The sequence below is a fragment of the Ostrea edulis genome, chromosome 4 (assembly GCF_947568905.1).
Source record: "Ostrea edulis chromosome 4, xbOstEdul1.1, whole genome shotgun sequence".
Classification (NCBI taxonomy): domain Eukaryota; kingdom Metazoa; phylum Mollusca; class Bivalvia; order Ostreida; family Ostreidae; genus Ostrea; species Ostrea edulis.
In genome coordinates this window covers 38,615,311-38,631,718 of record NC_079167.1, presented here as the reverse complement: position 1 = coordinate 38,631,718, position 16,408 = coordinate 38,615,311, and the positions used below count along the sequence as shown (strand labels likewise).

The 16,408-nt window shown below is 35.0% G+C and overlaps 3 protein-coding genes and 1 long non-coding RNA gene across 5 annotated transcripts in view; 2 read left to right on the top strand and 2 right to left on the bottom strand.

Moving 5' to 3' along the window:
• Nucleotides 1–366: 366 nt before the first annotated feature.
• Nucleotides 367–16,408, bottom strand: part of LOC125671101 (degenerin mec-10-like) — a 33,612-nt gene continuing 17,570 nt past the window's right edge. For both annotated transcript variants that reach the window (XM_048906559.2, XM_048906560.2), the window contains 8 exons: nt 5,023–5,186; nt 4,769–4,858; nt 3,756–3,882; nt 3,396–3,471; nt 3,190–3,247; nt 2,840–2,925; nt 2,677–2,752; nt 367–897 (listed from right to left, as the gene is read on the bottom strand). In XM_048906559.2, the coding sequence (XP_048762516.1) occupies nt 628–897; nt 2,677–2,752; nt 2,840–2,925; nt 3,190–3,247; nt 3,396–3,471; nt 3,756–3,882; nt 4,769–4,858; nt 5,023–5,186 (947 nt within the window). In that variant the 3' untranslated portion in view covers nt 367–627. The remainder of the gene's footprint in view (nt 898–2,676; nt 2,753–2,839; nt 2,926–3,189; nt 3,248–3,395; nt 3,472–3,755; nt 3,883–4,768; nt 4,859–5,022; nt 5,187–16,408) is intronic.
• LOC130054106 (uncharacterized) lies at nt 6,205–10,272 on the bottom strand. Its single transcript, XR_008802378.1, has 2 exons — nt 8,564–10,272; nt 6,205–8,505 (listed from the first exon to the last, which is right to left on the bottom strand). It is a non-coding gene; the product is annotated as an uncharacterized LOC130054106 (long non-coding RNA).
• On the top strand, nt 10,826–14,116 carry LOC130046331 (zinc finger protein 862-like). The gene is made up of 5 exons (XM_048906572.2): nt 10,826–11,664; nt 11,787–12,086; nt 12,362–12,825; nt 13,036–13,154; nt 13,987–14,116. Exons 1-5 carry the CDS (start codon nt 11,124–11,126, stop codon nt 13,994–13,996), a joined length of 1,434 nt encoding a protein of 477 aa, XP_048762529.2. The 5' UTR covers nt 10,826–11,123; the 3' UTR covers nt 13,997–14,116.
• LOC125671107 (uncharacterized) lies at nt 13,993–15,229 on the top strand. Its single transcript, XM_048906573.2, has 5 exons — nt 13,993–14,116; nt 14,225–14,486; nt 14,678–14,786; nt 14,863–14,946; nt 15,051–15,229. The coding sequence occupies exons 1-5, from the start codon at nt 14,007–14,009 to the stop codon at nt 15,203–15,205; spliced, it is 720 nt and encodes a 239-aa protein (XP_048762530.1). The 5' UTR covers nt 13,993–14,006; the 3' UTR covers nt 15,206–15,229.

Sequence of the window (16,408 nt, the reverse complement as noted above, 5' to 3'; positions counted from 1 at the left end):
CCTGATCTAGCATAATGAATTTAGTAACTCCTAGAACTCGATATCAACACTTACTGACACCAATGTTAACTTTCCGACAACCTGTGACGATGGCAATGTATACATTATGCAAATAAGCCCAACCGAAGATGTCCGAGAGTTAAACTAGCCAGGAATGAACTAAATTTGATCTGGGATGAAATTAAATAATTTACGCTGCAAAAGTTATCATATATTGTCATTATAGATACAGTAAGCACGTTAGGTTGGAGATAATATTTTTGTGATGAAAATAGATTATTAGTAAGTATGTACCTTTAGGGAGTGGATTTGAATGATTCATGAGATGACCTGTCTAATGTAAGTAAATGAGAACTTATAATGGCATACAAGGCGTAGACGTTTTATAAAATTTCCAAGTATTTTGCGTCTGATATTGAATTTCGCACAACATAGCGTGTATCATTAGAACATTATTATCACTCTTTTGATATACAAAGAGATTAAAGTTATTGGCTACCATTCAAGATTCATATTAAAACGAATATATTTAAAAATAGAAACTTAAACATATATTGTAACATGACTGATACTACTGAATTGAAATTTGGGAATGACAGCTGTGTTTGGTTGAGACAAAAGTGTTTGTTAACGCATGTGAAACTGATGGTCCCAATTTTGTTTGTATGTTTTGTCATATTCCACAAAATTTGTTTTTGGAATTTGTCCGTTTTGTTTCTTTGCTTTTTCCTCCCTCTTCCTTCTCACATTTTCGGCTTTCCTTTTCTTGTAGCGGTACACGTGTACTCCATATGCACAAAGTTCAAGGAATAATTGGACTACTTCAAATATAGCTAAAATGGACAAACCAATCCACAACCCAATGGCTCCACCCACGTCAGAGGCAAACTGAGCATTCTGAAATCAAGTTACATACATATATTTAAACACAGTTTAGTTCAATTTGGGAGAGAGAAGGCTAACCAATGTCTCACCAGAGGGCGTTACGCTACGCTCCACAACACCTATTATCATCTGATTTACAATATTTTTGTAAAACAGAGCGTCTTTGAAAATAAAATAAATCTGCATCATTTTCATATATAAAACATAAATTTATGAGTTAAAAACACATTGGTAGGTATCGAAACGCTGTATTACGTTAGTGAAACCTCCATATTTATGGAACTATTTTATCTTGTCAAATGTATTAATTTCACTTTCACTTCGTAACTATGGACTCTACATTAGAAAAACTAGCGAGATTATAATGATGAAAATCTGATATTACACAAAGAACAGAAAAGTGTCTTTCTGTTGGAGTCAAAGACGCCATTTTGTCCGTGCGAAATCATGTGGTTAGCCGAACTATTATCAGACGATAACAGAAGTGAAAGTGAAGCTTGCGTAGCGCGCCCTCTGGTGAGAGAATGAAGACTAACGTGTCTCACAGGAACCGGTAATGTTGTCTGCAAGATTCAAAATAGCTCTAAAATTCGGCTTTTATCGTCGCCCACTCATTCCCTTGTTTGTCTTGGTGGCCATGAACAACGTCACTTCCGGTATCCCGTTTAGGCAGATACTGTGGGATCATTTTAATTTGTGGGGACCAATGTTCGTGGGTAAGCAAAATTTTTCTGCTTCGAGGAAACATAATTTCGTGGGTAAGCAATACGATGTCACTAGGAGAGATAACTCTACTGGGTTTTTAAAAAAAATGTTCGAGGACACGTAAAGTCGTGACCCACGAAATCCACGAACATCAGTCCCCCACGAACAATGATGATTCCTCAGTATATAACTCTAAGTTGAAGAACAACCGATTTTTGTTTTAATGTTGTGATGATGTGTCAACACAAAATAAGGTTCATATCATTTAATTCGATGAATGTAAAAGAAAGTATATAATTACCGGAAGTGACAATGCCAGCGTTAACTCTTTCGACGAGAGAGGTTATTTAAAATTTACTGGGTCATGTGAGGTGGTTATCGACAATGGTAAACGTGGTAATCTGCATAGTGGTGAAGCTGCTATGCATGAATTATCATGTTTTCCATTCTACATAATCACCTCACATACCCAACAATTAAATTAGACAGTGATTCCTTATACTTATTATTTGAATTAAAAATTCAAAATCGACACATCAAAAACCCTTCTTATATATGAAAGACATTTCACGTTAATTTCCATAGCCCCCACCCACTTCTGTCGTGATAAGTAGGATCATGAGTTGCATGCAAGTAAGAAATTTACGTGCTGGTGTAGTGCGTGGGGAAACTGACTCACTGGAGCTTCATCACAGAGAAAAGAATGGGAAAGGTGAATAAATCAACAGGATATTGAATCATTATTTATACATAATGATATCGACAACCAGGCTAGCCAGTCACATCAATTACCAAATCATTCATATCCCTCAAAAACCCAGTATATCATACTGTACGCTGCAACAAGGCGAATAGGAGAAGACATATGCAAACTTTAGTGACGTACAACATGCATTCCTTCTAGAAAAGTCAATTTTGCCGTAATCATTTGAAAGTAAATGTGACCATTTTCGCAGTCTCATTATTATGACAACAAAAGGAACGTAGCTCCTTGTTTTGTGACTTGGCGTTTGTATAACAAATTCAGTAACGATCCTTGTTGCTCTGTTGAACTCAAACTAAAAATATCTATAAATATAAACATACCGATATTTCAGGTTCCTCTTTTAATTCCTCGTAGTTAAGATCCTCATAATAGATAGTGACTTTCACAAAATTCAAACTGTAAAAATATAAACCAGAATGAGAAAAAGTAGACAAAATCACTCACTTTATTTCTTCAAAAGAATGATATACAGGCTCCATTTACCTTAGTGATCGCGGATCTGATCTCAAGTTAACTATCCTTTGACATTTTCCAGGAAACTGTTCACAAAGTCCTTGCATTAATGTAGTCTGAAACGGAATAAAACAGTTTGTTCATATTCAAATATTTTGTTTGACCAAGTCAGTCTGACCTGAAACTTACACTGGAAATGAAAATGAACACATGCTTGTAAGCACAAATAAATGTATTCATTCGTTTCAATATCAAGTATCCCCCCCCCCCCCCCAATTTCAAAGAAGAATTCGGAGATGAAAAGGAATACATTTTCACATTCGTTTCAATATCGAAAAGAAAAAAACCCTGACTTAATGAAATTGATAAATACGTCTTACTGCGTACGATTCTGTTGGCCACTGTCGACTACTTGGAAACAACGAATACTTTTTCTCCCTGAAAAATAAAAAATAAATTTATAGATACTCCTTACTATAGCCAACATATTCATGTTAAGTAGGAACAATTGCAGTATTCTCATATCATATTTACAATTTATTTGCATGAAATCAGAGGTTTTCAAGAACTACTTCAGAGTTCTTACGTGCAAGGGTTCAAACATGTACATTGTCTCTTCTGGGAATTAAATTCCCTCACAATCTTTCCGATACAGGAAATTTCTGAAATTATTCGAGATAAATGTTTTAACTAAGTTGTCAAATTTGTATAAAATTGATATGTATATGTAGATATATTCAAAGATTTGTACACATGAACGGTTAAAATTGAATCAAACACCTTTAGGCAAGTGATTATTTGTTCGAAGATGTTTTACATGAATGAAAAAGAAATTGAAGCTAAAACAAAATTGACACTGAATACAATGAACACGAAATGAATAGTTTCATCAGCTTGTTATCTGCTGTGATTTTTATTTTGTAAATGGAGTTGCTACATTATGTACCTTTCTGTGTGCGACACCATTTATTTTGGTTAGTGTTATTGGCAAAGAAAAAGAATTCCTTGTATTCGTGGGAAAAACAGCCACACTCTGCCAACAAGGTATTTTGCTCACAGAATATACGACACACCTAAAATAGATAGACACGTGTAAATGAAGGTATGACACTCCTGTTATGATTAAAAAGATATTACATATACATACTTATGTCTGACTCACGAGTCTGAGAAACATTTCGTATTGGAAACTTTAAAATCTATCTTATTAAGGTAAATTTAGTATGAAATCACTGAAAAACATACAGGACCTGATACATTCGCATTCTCAATCTAATTATGTACCAAAATTTGAAAGGACTGTGAATTATCAATGCATTTGTGACGTACCGTTTTTAGAAAAATCCAGACAATATGTCCTTATAAGGTTCCTACATAAAAATCTTAATGACGTTGTTTAAAAAAATTACTCCTACACAAAAATGATTTCGCCCTGAATAAGCTAATTCGCATTGTAAAAAGGAACAATCGTCCTGTAAAATAATCAAATTACATCAATGAATCCCAAACAATATCATCACAACTGTATTAAATGTGATTAGCTTTAAAGTATAATTTCTATTTTTTGTAGTATTTAGGGAAGTTTGAATTAAACAAGATTTGCCATGTTTTCTCGAATTTTGTTATGCAACCAGAAAGAAAATAAGCAGTGTACAGAGCCCCTTTAAGGATTTCATTCGACCCTTTGGAATGTGATATTTTGTATCAACTGTAAAATGTACACATCTTTGAACACATAGAAAATGTTCTTGTGTCAAGGTTATATCAAGGTCCAATTTTTTCCCATACCAAACGTACGTTCTTGGAATTCTATCAGAACAAACATAAATTGTGTATATACTATTAATTTATTAGAAATCTGTATCCTAATTCGCATAATAAACACTATTTATGAACATATGTCTGTTGGAACTGCTAACTTTTATAGTTTTGAACTGATTAAAAAACGGCAGAGCTCACCGATCTGGAGTATCCAACGTTGTATCGCTGTTTGAATTGTACACCATCTTCGCAGTACCTATGAGGGGGCGTGGCGCGGGTTATATCCGTCTAGTTAAGTAAAAGTAAAGTAATAACTTAAAGCTACCATTTAAGCTAACCTTAACTAAATTAATTCGAGACTGACTGCTGGAAAATCTAGTATTTATCATTCCATAGATTCGTATAGAAAATCTTATGCAAGTACAGAGCCAATCTGGAAAATAATATCTTACCAAACGCAACCCAATATTTGTTTCAAAGGAGGAAGAAATTAATATCCCTTCGTCGTTTGGCATCGGGAATGTGCCTTGCTCATGGATTAGTAAACGCATGCCATGACCCTGACTGATACCGTTGAGGTATTCATCATTTTCAGTGTATAATATCAGAGACAATCCTGAAAGAATATAAAAAATATGTTTTATATAACTCCTGTTGGTTACCTAGAAGTCTTGTAAAGCAGGCCAAAAGCCAATTGTGTAACTTTTGTATACATGTTAGAATATTATCGATTGATTGTATATTGTTTAATGTCATCCTCGAGAATTTTTCACTCATATGGAGACGTCACCACTGCCGGTGAAGGGCTGCAAAATTTTGGCTAATACTCGGCTGTTACAGCCTTTGAGCAGGGAGGATTCTTCATCGTGCTACACCTGCTGTGGCACCAGGTCTCGGTTTTGCGGAAGGACCGCCCTCATTTAGTCGCCTCTTACGACAAGCAAGGGGCATTGATGATCTATTCTAACCCATGTCCCCCACGGAAAAATGTATATATATTTATGCCTTCTATATGATAAATCTAGAAGTTAAAACATGTTTCCCGCAGCTAGTTATTTTTCATCTCAACAAACAAGTAATTATTGTAGTTGTAAAACTGTCATTTATTAATGACAAGAAGATATCAAGATAAACAATTAGGGAGATCCTACTTTCTTATCAAATTGTACATAGACTTGGTTTAGGATCTCCCAAAGTTACATGTTAAGATATAGTGTGAAAATTATAATCACTATGATGAAAAATAAGGTGGCAACAAACAATAGGCCACAACTATAGGCAAATGACAACGTGTAAAATATATACAGCAGGATGGTTGAAGGGGTGGCGGTGGGTATCTTTTCTTATGATTCGTTTAATACAAGTGAAACGTCTAACGATAATAACAATATACTGATAACGTCATACAGTAATTTATTACGTCAAGAGATAATCTAACGTCACACATGTACTAGTGCATTGTTACGTCACAAAGCCAGCAAAATAATGTACCGGTGTATTGTTACATATAAATGCATAAAACATATTATTTACAATAATATCACGTTATGCCTTCTATATGATAAATCTAGAAGTTAAAACATGTTTCCCGCAGCTAGTTATTTTTCATCTCAACAAACAAGTAATTATTGTAGTTGTAAAACTGTCATTTATTAATGACAAGAAGATATCAAGATAAACAATTAGGGAGATCCTACTTTCTTATCAAATTGTACATAGACTTGGTTTAGGATCTCCCAAAGTTACATGTTAAGATATAGTGTGAAAATTATAATCACTATGATGAAAAATAAGGTGGCAACAAACAATAGGCCACCAAAATCCAATAAACATTGGATTTTCCGCCACCCAAGGGAAACAACATATAAACATGCCAGAGGAAAGAAAATCCTCTTTGATATCAGAAAATCTTGAGAAAAGGAAATTCAATAATACATAACACAACAGAATACTTATACAATTTCAAATAGCCAGCAAAACTCCTGATTCTATGACCTGGATTACATCAGTGTCACCTATTTAGCACATACAGGAGTACATGTATACTAGCAGCACAGGTGTCGGAGAAAGTAGCAGACATAATCTGGCCTACTCATCACTAACAACTTACATATACTAAGAGTCATAGAATGATGGCAGACATAATCTGACCCATCTAATGTTGATATAAAGACGGTCTATGGGAGGATGGCAGACATAATCTGACCCATCTAATGTTGATCTGAAGACGGTCTATGGGAGGATGGCAGACATAATCTGACCCATCTAATGTTGATATGAAGACGGTCTCTGCATGGGAGGATGACAGACATAATCTGACCCATCTAATGTTGAGTGATCTAGTGACACCTACAGGGGAATATGACAGACATAATCTGACTCATTAGATTAAAAGAGTAAAAGAACCCGTCCTTATATATCTCTTAACAGCATCGGACTTCCATCGACCCATTCGCTGTATCGCGTTTTCAGAAAAACCTAACCTAGCTGCATGTGTTGCTGCTCCGATTCGAAAACTGTGACCTTTGTACAATTTTGGATTCAAACCCATGAATGAAATAGCTGCCTCTAATTGTTTTGAAACAAATGAATGTAAAACTGGGGCCCCGTTAATAAACTGAAAAAGGGGACCACTTGAATGTTTGAATTTACGGAAATAGTGAAAGAGAGCAAAAACTGGACAGAATTCCTTGTCAGGCTTGACCTCTAAGCATATAGTAATTGATTGGTCAGCTTGCATAGTTTTTGCATGACGTAAAATTAAGCTTACACTGGTTAACTTCTCTTCTTTTGCTTCGAAATGGACGTCTGACTTTTGTATTACTTGAACTATAGCCTGTTTTGACTTCGTAACTAATTCCCCTAGTATGAAAAATCCGAAAAAGGCAGTGAGAAACAATGCTTTCAATAAAACACGGTGAAGAAAATTGGAGCATGTATGATGTGTGGCATTGATGAGTTTCATGAGAATTTCCTGTTATTGGGAATCGCGAGTCTGCCCCATGACATGATTTTTGACAGCCTTTTAACAATTTTTGTACTAGAAAATGGGTTTGGCAAGTTTAAAATTTTATGAAGAAATGAAATGGCGGAAACCTGTGATGCTAACGTGCTTGCCGAATAATTGTTTTCATATAGGTGAGCCAAAAAGTTACAAATTGTAGAGATTTGTAATGGGAGAGTAAGCTTTGATGCTGACCAATGACACAGCTTATCCCATGTATGTAGATATGCCTTTTTGTAGCAGGGTTGAGAGAGGCTTGTATTAAGTCGCATGCTATCGGTGTCAAATGTGCAAAGCTGGCATGGAACGTGTGTTGGTTGTTTGGCCAAGTATGGAGCTTCCCTGAAAGCTCTCTGTATTAAATATTTGGTTAATTAAAGTAGAGATGTTATTGCTAGTGTCAGGACTATTCGGCTAATCCACAGTGCCAGAGGACTGAGCTACAGTTGACTCTGCTGATTCCTCCGTTTCTACATGGTTTTGATTCTTGCTGTCATTTTGCCGTTTCAAAATATCTGCAGCTAATTTCTCGTAATCGATGTTTAGTGGCTGATTGACTGCTTTCGCCGACTGGTTATCAATTTTCGTTCTTTTTGATTTTGTTTGGCAGACTCGTGTGCGGCTGGCCGCTTCCTCGGCATGGTTACAACTGAGGAAAATGCAACTATTATTATAGTTAAAATGTATGTATGAATTCAAAATTATAAGGAAAATAGCCCCTGCTACAATTACATGATATTACATTTTAGATTCGATGCCTGTAATTACTTAAACAGCTCGTATTGGCAGTCCACAAAATAACCAATTACTTAGAAACAGTAACCCCGATTACTAAAAGAACATATCATATGCTGGTACCTAGTAAACCATTTTTTATTTAAACAGTAACAGGAATAACTTGAGATATAGTACTGAGACATAGTGAACTAATCTTAGAAACAGTAGTATGAATTACTTATAGATCATGTACCGAGACATAGTGAACTAACATATTGGAAACAGTACTTACTTATATCATGAATTGTCAGATCACATAGCAAAACACTTTCTTAGAAACAGTTATAAGAAATACTTAGAGATCATGTACTGGCAGTTCACATAGTAAACCAATTTCTTAGAAACAGTACCATGAATTACTTAGCGATTATGTACTGAGATATAGTGAACTAACATCTTAGAAACAGTAATATGAATTACTTAGAGATCATGTACTGAGGCATAGTGAACTAACAACTTAGAAACAGTAAAATGAATTACTTAGAGATCATGTACTGAGGCATAGTGAACTAACAACTTAGAAACAGTAACACGAATTACTTAGAGATCATGTACTGGCAGTTCACATAGCAAACCAATTTCTTAGAAACAGTCACATGAATTACATAGAGATTATGTACTGAAGCATAATGAACTAACAACTTAGAAACAGTAACATGAATTACTTAGAGATCATGTACTGAGACATAGTGAACTAACAACTTAGAAACAGTAACGTGAATTACTTAGAGTTCATGTACTGGCAGTTCACATAGCAAACCAATTTCTTAGAAACAGTCACATGAATTACATAAGAGATTATGTACTGAAGCATAATGAACTAACAACTTAGAAACAGTAACATGAATTACTTAGAGATCATGTACTGAGGCATAGTGAACTAACAACTTAGAAACAGTAACATGAATTACTTAGAGATCATGTACTGGCAGTTCATATAGGAAACCAATTTCTTAGAAACAGTAACATAAATTACTTAGAGATCATGTACTGATATATAGTGAACTAACATCTTAGAAACAGTAACACGAATTACTTAGAGATCATGTACTGGCAGTTCACATAGCAAACCAATTTCTTAGAAACAGTCCCATGAATTACTTAGAGATCATGTACTGAGGCATAGTAAACTAACAACTTAGAAACAGTCACATGAATTACTTAGAGATCATGTACTGAGGCATAGTGAACTTACAACTTAGAAACAGTCACATGAATTACTTAGAGATCATGTACTGGCAGTTCACATAGCAAACCATTTTCTTAGAAACAGTCACATGAATTACTTAGAGATCATGTACTGAGGCATAATGAACTAACAACTTAGAAACAGTAACACGAATTACTTAGAGATCATGTACCGGCAGTTCACATAGCAAATCAATTTCTTAGAAACAGTACCATGAATTACTTAGAGATCATGTACTGAGGCATAGTGAACTAACATCTTAGAAACAGTAACATGAATTACTTAGAGATCATGTACTGAGGCATAGTGAACTAACAACTTAGAAACAGTAACATGAATTACTTAGAGATCATGTACTGAGGCATAGTGAACTAACAACTTAGAAACAGTAACACGAATTACTTAGAGATCATGTACCGGCAGTTCACATAGCAAATCAATTTCTTAGAAACAGTACCATGAATTACTTAGAGATCATGTACTGAGGCATAGTGAACTAACATCTTAGAAACAGTAACATGAATTACTTAGAGATCATGTACTGAGGCATAGTGAACTAACAACTTAGAAACAGTAACATGAATTACTTAGAGATCATGTACTGAGGCATAGTGAACTAACAACTTAGAACAGTAACACGAATTACATAGAGATCATGTACTGGCAGCTCACATAGCAAACCAATTTCTTAGAAACAGTAACACGAATTACTTAGAGATCATGTACTGACAGTTCACATAGCAAACCAATTTCTTTAAAAAAGCAACATGAATTACTTAGAGATCGTACACCTGTATATTATGAACTACATATGTAACATCTTGGACAAATGATATCGATTACTTAGAAATCCTTATTCTCAATGCATTTCGAGAGCCAACTTCATATATATTTTAAATGTTTGTATTGTCATTGACCCATGACATTAATATTATTTACATCACAACCTAAATGTTCTTAAAATCTATAAACTTGTCTTGCAATTTGTAAACTTAAGAGCTACATGCGATGCAAGAAGATGTCATACTTCAACATAATCTAATTAATTTATATACTGGCCTTAGTTGCCTGCAAGTGTTGATCACCGCATATTTAATGCTGCTCAGGTATTTGACCATAGGTACTGGGTCATTGTTAACAGATTTTGTAGACAGATGTACTCCTTCGGGCCCAAGGTACTGGAGGTTATCCCAAAATCCCTTGTGTTTCCAAAATGTCACATTTAGTAAGGATGCACACGCAGAGTACAGGATCTGGTTTATTTCAACGACCGCGTCGTTACAGTGTTTCCGAAGGTTCGTCGGACCGTCGGACAAGTCCGGTAAAAATAGACTCGGTCCGGTAAAAGTTAGAATCGTGACGGACCAAATGTCCGGTAATGTAGAGGCAATGAAAACTGGGAGAATAATGATAAATGAATAAAATAAAATTGAAATTCAAAACATGTTCATCTTTTCCATGGATTCCTAAAATGGTTTTCAAAAAGTGTCGTTGTTATCGTACTCCAACACGGGATCGTCGCTTCTAAATATATCGGGTTCGACATTTACATACAGTATTTTAGTTCCGGTATAAACCGTGAAATGTTGGGACTGAAATTTGTTGAGGGTGCTATACCAGGAAAAAAACTAAAGCTTAGCAATCCCGATTCAACGAAAAACAACAAGAATTACGAGGCGAAAAGACCTCCACGAAAATTTAACCCAAAATGGAAGGAGGGGCGATCATGGCTGACTTACAACGACGAGAAAAGTGCAATGACTTGTTCAGTGTGTGTCGAGCGTTATGCTTCAAAGTCAGGTTCCAATCGTACCCCAACTGGAATAAGCTCAAACTTAAAAGGTCAGAACACCTTTTTAGACGGATGCACAAATTTCAGAGTGACTGCTGTGGTCGACCACGAGTCCAGCGTTGCTCATAAAAAGGCCATAGAATTTCAAAATGCGTCTGCTAAGACAGGGTCGGATATTTTGACCAACACTTCTGCCGGCAAAGCTTTACAGTCGTTAAGAAAAGCTGAAAAAGACAGACTTGTTTTTTTATTTCGAAATGCTCATGCTGTTATGAAGCACAATCGGCCAATGCGTGACTACACATGGTTGTGTTCATTGGATCAAGTTAAAGGTAAAGTACATGTAAATTTTTATATTATATGCTGGTCTTACGTCTAAAAAATCTCTAGAACTTGTGTTTTCTTGTTATGAAATATCAACCTAAAATAGCTTATGTAATATTATATCTTTAAGGTATTGATCTAGGCGGCACATATATCAACGACAAAGCTGCCATTGAATTTGTGAAGTCAATAGCTGCTACCGAGAGAGACAACACTGTAGATTTTCTCAGCAAAGTCAACTTTTTCTCTATCATGATGGACGGATCAACTGACATCAGTGGTGATGAACAGGAGGCACTTTATTTGCGGTTCTCCTTGCATGGAAAAGTCACAGAGAGATTCCTAGCAATTGGAACACCAAATAGCACCTGTGCAGTTGACTTGGAATCCTTTTTGATGAAGGTGTTTACTGATTGCAGGATTGATAAAGGTACATCTTTTTGAAGGTAGTGGTACATGTCTATGTTATTGTTGAAATTACATATATATGCTCTGTCACAATATGCAGTGACTAATCTGAAATCACTACGTAAATTATGCATAACATTCAAATATCTAAAAGAAAAGGAATTTAGTTCATTCAGTCAGTCCTGCCACTATTTCAGCAGAGACATGACGAAACGAAAGTTAATAATTAAATTTTATCAAAAAACAATGTATAGAATTAGAAACATGATAACATTTGGTTGCAATTACTATTTACAGCAAAACTGGTTGGAATGGGGAGTGATGGGGCCTCAAACATGGTGGGGAAAAAAGGAGGACTCTCTGCTCTGTTGAAAAACAACATTAACGATGAACTTGTTAATGTCCATTGCTTTGCGCATAGACTTGAACTGGCGTTCAGGGATGTACTCAAAAAAAGCAAACTGTACGATAGACTTATGACGTTACTGATAGGTCTGTACTATTTTTACACAAAACAGTACAAAAACAAGCGGGGGCTACTTGATGCTATCAGAGCTTTAAATGTGAAGGGTGTGGTGCCTACAAAGGTGACCGGAACACGTTGGCTAGCCCATTTGTTCCGTGGGATGAACAACATGATGCGTACTTTCCAAGCATATGAGGCACATCTCTGTAGCCTGAGCCACAAGAATCCTAAAGCAGAGGGCCTGGCAAAGATCTTGTTGAGGAAAGACCTTGTGTGCTTTGTTCTTTTTCTCCAGGTTTGTACTTTATAGAATAAATCAAACATTAGTCCGACAATTGGTAGATATGGTAACTATTCAAGAAATCAAATGTCTCATAATTACGACAATAACTGAGAGCTGATAAATTCTTTAAATTAAACTGTATCAAACATCATCATACATGCATAAAGCAAATCTCCACATTCCATCATCTTCATGTGTGTTGTCATCAAATTTTATTAACAGGAAGCTTTAGAACCTCTCATGAGACTGTCGCTTAAACTGCAAAAAACAGAATCCACTGTGGCTGATAGTGTTATTTGGGCAGAATCCACCATAGAGTTGTTGGAAGAGTTCAAGACCAGGTAAGACTCACTGAAGTGTTAACACTCTGAATCATTCATGTAAATTTTATGTATAAAATAAAATCAATCTCATTTGTCTCTTTAAATAATACTGAGATGCATGTGAAAAATGTTTTGCTTTGCTTCTTAATCAAAAAGCAATAACATAAGTAGATCAAAAATTACTTTGTCATTTAGGGACCTTAAAAGTGTTTCCGAAATTATGGAAGCAGGCACATATGAGGGCATTACTCTGCGGGGTAATACACCTTCGTTGTCATACAAGAATGAAATTCTTAGTGGGCTCATAGATGCACTGAAAGAGAGATTTGAGTTGGGCGTTTCTGAAACGAATGTTATGAACTCAACAAGAATTCTGCACTTTAAGAATTGGCCAACAGTTGAAAGTCCAGATTTAGGAGGTTATATCAACAAACTTTGTTAAAGTTCTTTGTTGATGTTTTGTTTTAGTTGACACGTTTTGGTTTTATTCAATTAATCATAAATGTTACTGCTTCTGTGTTATTCATATGAATGTGTTTGTCTGTTTACAAATTAATGTAGACTGTAGTGTAAAAGACTTTATATTCTTCAACATACGCATTCAATTGATATGAAATCAAGTTATTAAGTAAACTGGTAAGATATGGTTGTTCTGATAAAGTGCGATTCGCATTATGATGATCATATACTTTATAATTATGTACATTATTTACAATAACAATGACACAATATATGCTGTAATAGTATTGTGTGACTCTGTAATTTTAATATTCACTTATTGACTTAACCATTTGGCATCACCATGTACAAATAAAAGACCTCTGATTTATTATTGTTTATTTCATTTCAGTCTTTGCTGAAACAGAAATAATGACCATTGCCAACCATTACAGCAAAACTCTTCTAAGAGCCATACCAGATTTTTCTGTTCAGGAGACCATGAATGAGCTCAGGCTTTTCAAGAAAATTCTCTACAGAAAGTAGGTTCCTATCCCAGTGGTGATATTAAAACTAAATATCATAATGTTATGACTGGTATGCCAAAATAAAATTTCAGTATCATCATAAATTAATCAATATAATTACAGACATGGAAGTAAAGTTCAGGAATTGAAATGGTGTGATGCTCATGATCCTGAGTTTCCAATGCTGATGGCCGTGATTGAGCTTCTAGGATGCATTCCCCCTACAAGCGTCAGCTGTGAGACTACTTTTTCTCACATGAAACTTGTTAAGACAAGTAGACGAACACGCCTTCAAACCTCTACCCTCAACGATATTCTCATGGTCAAACTTCAAAGTCCACGAGTTACAGAATTTGACCCTACGTCATCTATTGACAAATGGCTGGTAATTCAAATTTAGTATTGAATGACATAATTTGCATTATCAAATTAAAGAAACAATATTTGAATATACATGAATTAATTGATTTTTTTTTTCTCTCAAAACAACTTTGTCAAGTGATGGAATTTCATACTAGCTGATACAAATGCATTATTCTCTATTTGTTATCAGTTGCTTCACATTTTCTACCACAGTCCTTAGCTCTGAAGCCACGTCTGCCAAACTACCAGAGGGCAAAGAAAGCTGGTCAGTCCACCAATGTGATTGATGTGGGATCCTCCATTGACATCACTGAACTTCAAGGTTGGTAAACTTAAATCCCCCTCCCCCCAATTTCTTTCTAATCTCTCAATATTGAAAAGCTTATTTTTTCCCCTAGATTTGTCAGAAAACACAGACATAAATAACATTCCTGAGAGCATGGACAAAGACACAACTGATTCTGAAGCTGATGAATTTCAAGGTATGTATAGTAATTTCGCATATAATTTTATGATTTTTGACAATATTCATAAGTATCACAAGTCAAATTTAATAACAACTACACTACAATTTATTAATTTCCAGGCTCAGCAGAAAACGCAGTTATGGACAACGACGACATGTTTGCTCTAGAAGAAATTTATGAGTCCAAGGATGATGACGAAAACGATCATTATTGTGATGAATTTCGAGATGAACATGATAATTGGGCATTGATGTTTGAGCTAGTTAGAGATTAAATAATAAATATTGGTGCACTGTCAGTTTTTGTTTATTTGTATATGACTTTCGTTCGGTCTGGTAAATCATCATTCGGTCTGGTAAAAACAGAAATTTTACCAGACCGAATGACTGGTAATATAATTTAGACCTTCGCGAACACTGTCGTTATATCCTAGCGGTGATTTCTTGGGGTCACGACGAATAAGTTGACCTACAATCATGTGTTTGACTCCCGTACCATGGATCAGAAAGTCCGTAAGAGAAATGCTGTATCTTACAATCCTTGCAGGTGAATGTAGTAACACATCGTTGCTCCCGATTTGCAAAAAAGCAAATGTCTGGGGCTCGGGAAATTTGCACAGATTAGATGTCGCTAAGCCTCTCACTGCTAATTCTCCTTGACCACGAATTGTTACAGAGAATCGACTTTGGTCTAAACAAAGATTTACATAACCCGAATTAACTTTTAAAAACGTGTCTGAAAGTCTTCTGATGTATGAATGTCCAATCGCCGCTACCACAGTTAGATCTGCCATAATTAATGTAAAAACGCCGGATTTCACCCTTCACAGTACCCAAGTTCCGATGAAGAAAAAACGAATCAAAACAGAAAGATATCAGCACTTACATGTTGAAGTGTTATCTGAATCTTCTCTTATCTTTTCTTATGATTCGTTTAATACAAGTGAAACGTCTAACGATAATAACAATATACTGATAACGTCATACAGTAATTTATTACGTCAAGAGATAATCTAACGTCACACATGTACTAGTGCATTGTTACGTCACAAAGCCAGCAAAATAATGTACCGGTGTATTGTTACATATAAATGCATAAAACATATTATTTACAATAATATCACTATAGGATTATAAAATGAAAGCGCTTGCGTTAAATTTTTAACTTTGTGTACTGTTTATTCTATTTCTATATATATATATATATATATATATATATATATATATATATATATATATACTTTAATTCTTCAGGAGTATATTCCTATAAGTACAAATGTCACATCTCAACGCGTGTAATTTAAAACACGAGAGATGTCGTATACCTAAAAGCGTTGGAGAATATATAATATATATTTTATATATATATATATATATATATATATATATATATATATATATATACTGTACATGTCGTCCATCCCCACTAATAAAAATAGGCGATTTATTTCTTGAAATCGACAATGTCATGCTTTTGA

What these genes read in the sequence shown, in the direction of transcription:
- LOC125671107 (XM_048906573.2), top strand. Translation starts at nt 14,007, where the DNA reads ATGACCATTGCCAACCATTACAGCAAAACTCTTCTAAGAGCCATACCA. An exon ending in AAGAAAATTCTCTACAGAAA is followed by an intron (nt 14,117 to 14,224) that starts GTAGGTTCCTAT and finishes ATATAATTACAG; the next exon opens with ACATGGAAGTAAAGTTCAGG. An exon ending in CATCTATTGACAAATGGCTG is followed by an intron (nt 14,487 to 14,677) that starts GTAATTCAAATT and finishes TTTCTACCACAG; the next exon opens with TCCTTAGCTCTGAAGCCACG.
- LOC130046331 (XM_048906572.2), top strand. Translation starts at nt 11,124, where the DNA reads ATGTTGGGACTGAAATTTGTTGAGGGTGCTATACCAGGAAAAAAACTA. An exon ending in TTCATTGGATCAAGTTAAAG is followed by an intron (nt 11,665 to 11,786) that starts GTAAAGTACATG and finishes TATATCTTTAAG; the next exon opens with GTATTGATCTAGGCGGCACA. An exon ending in TGATTGCAGGATTGATAAAG is followed by an intron (nt 12,087 to 12,361) that starts GTACATCTTTTT and finishes TACTATTTACAG; the next exon opens with CAAAACTGGTTGGAATGGGG.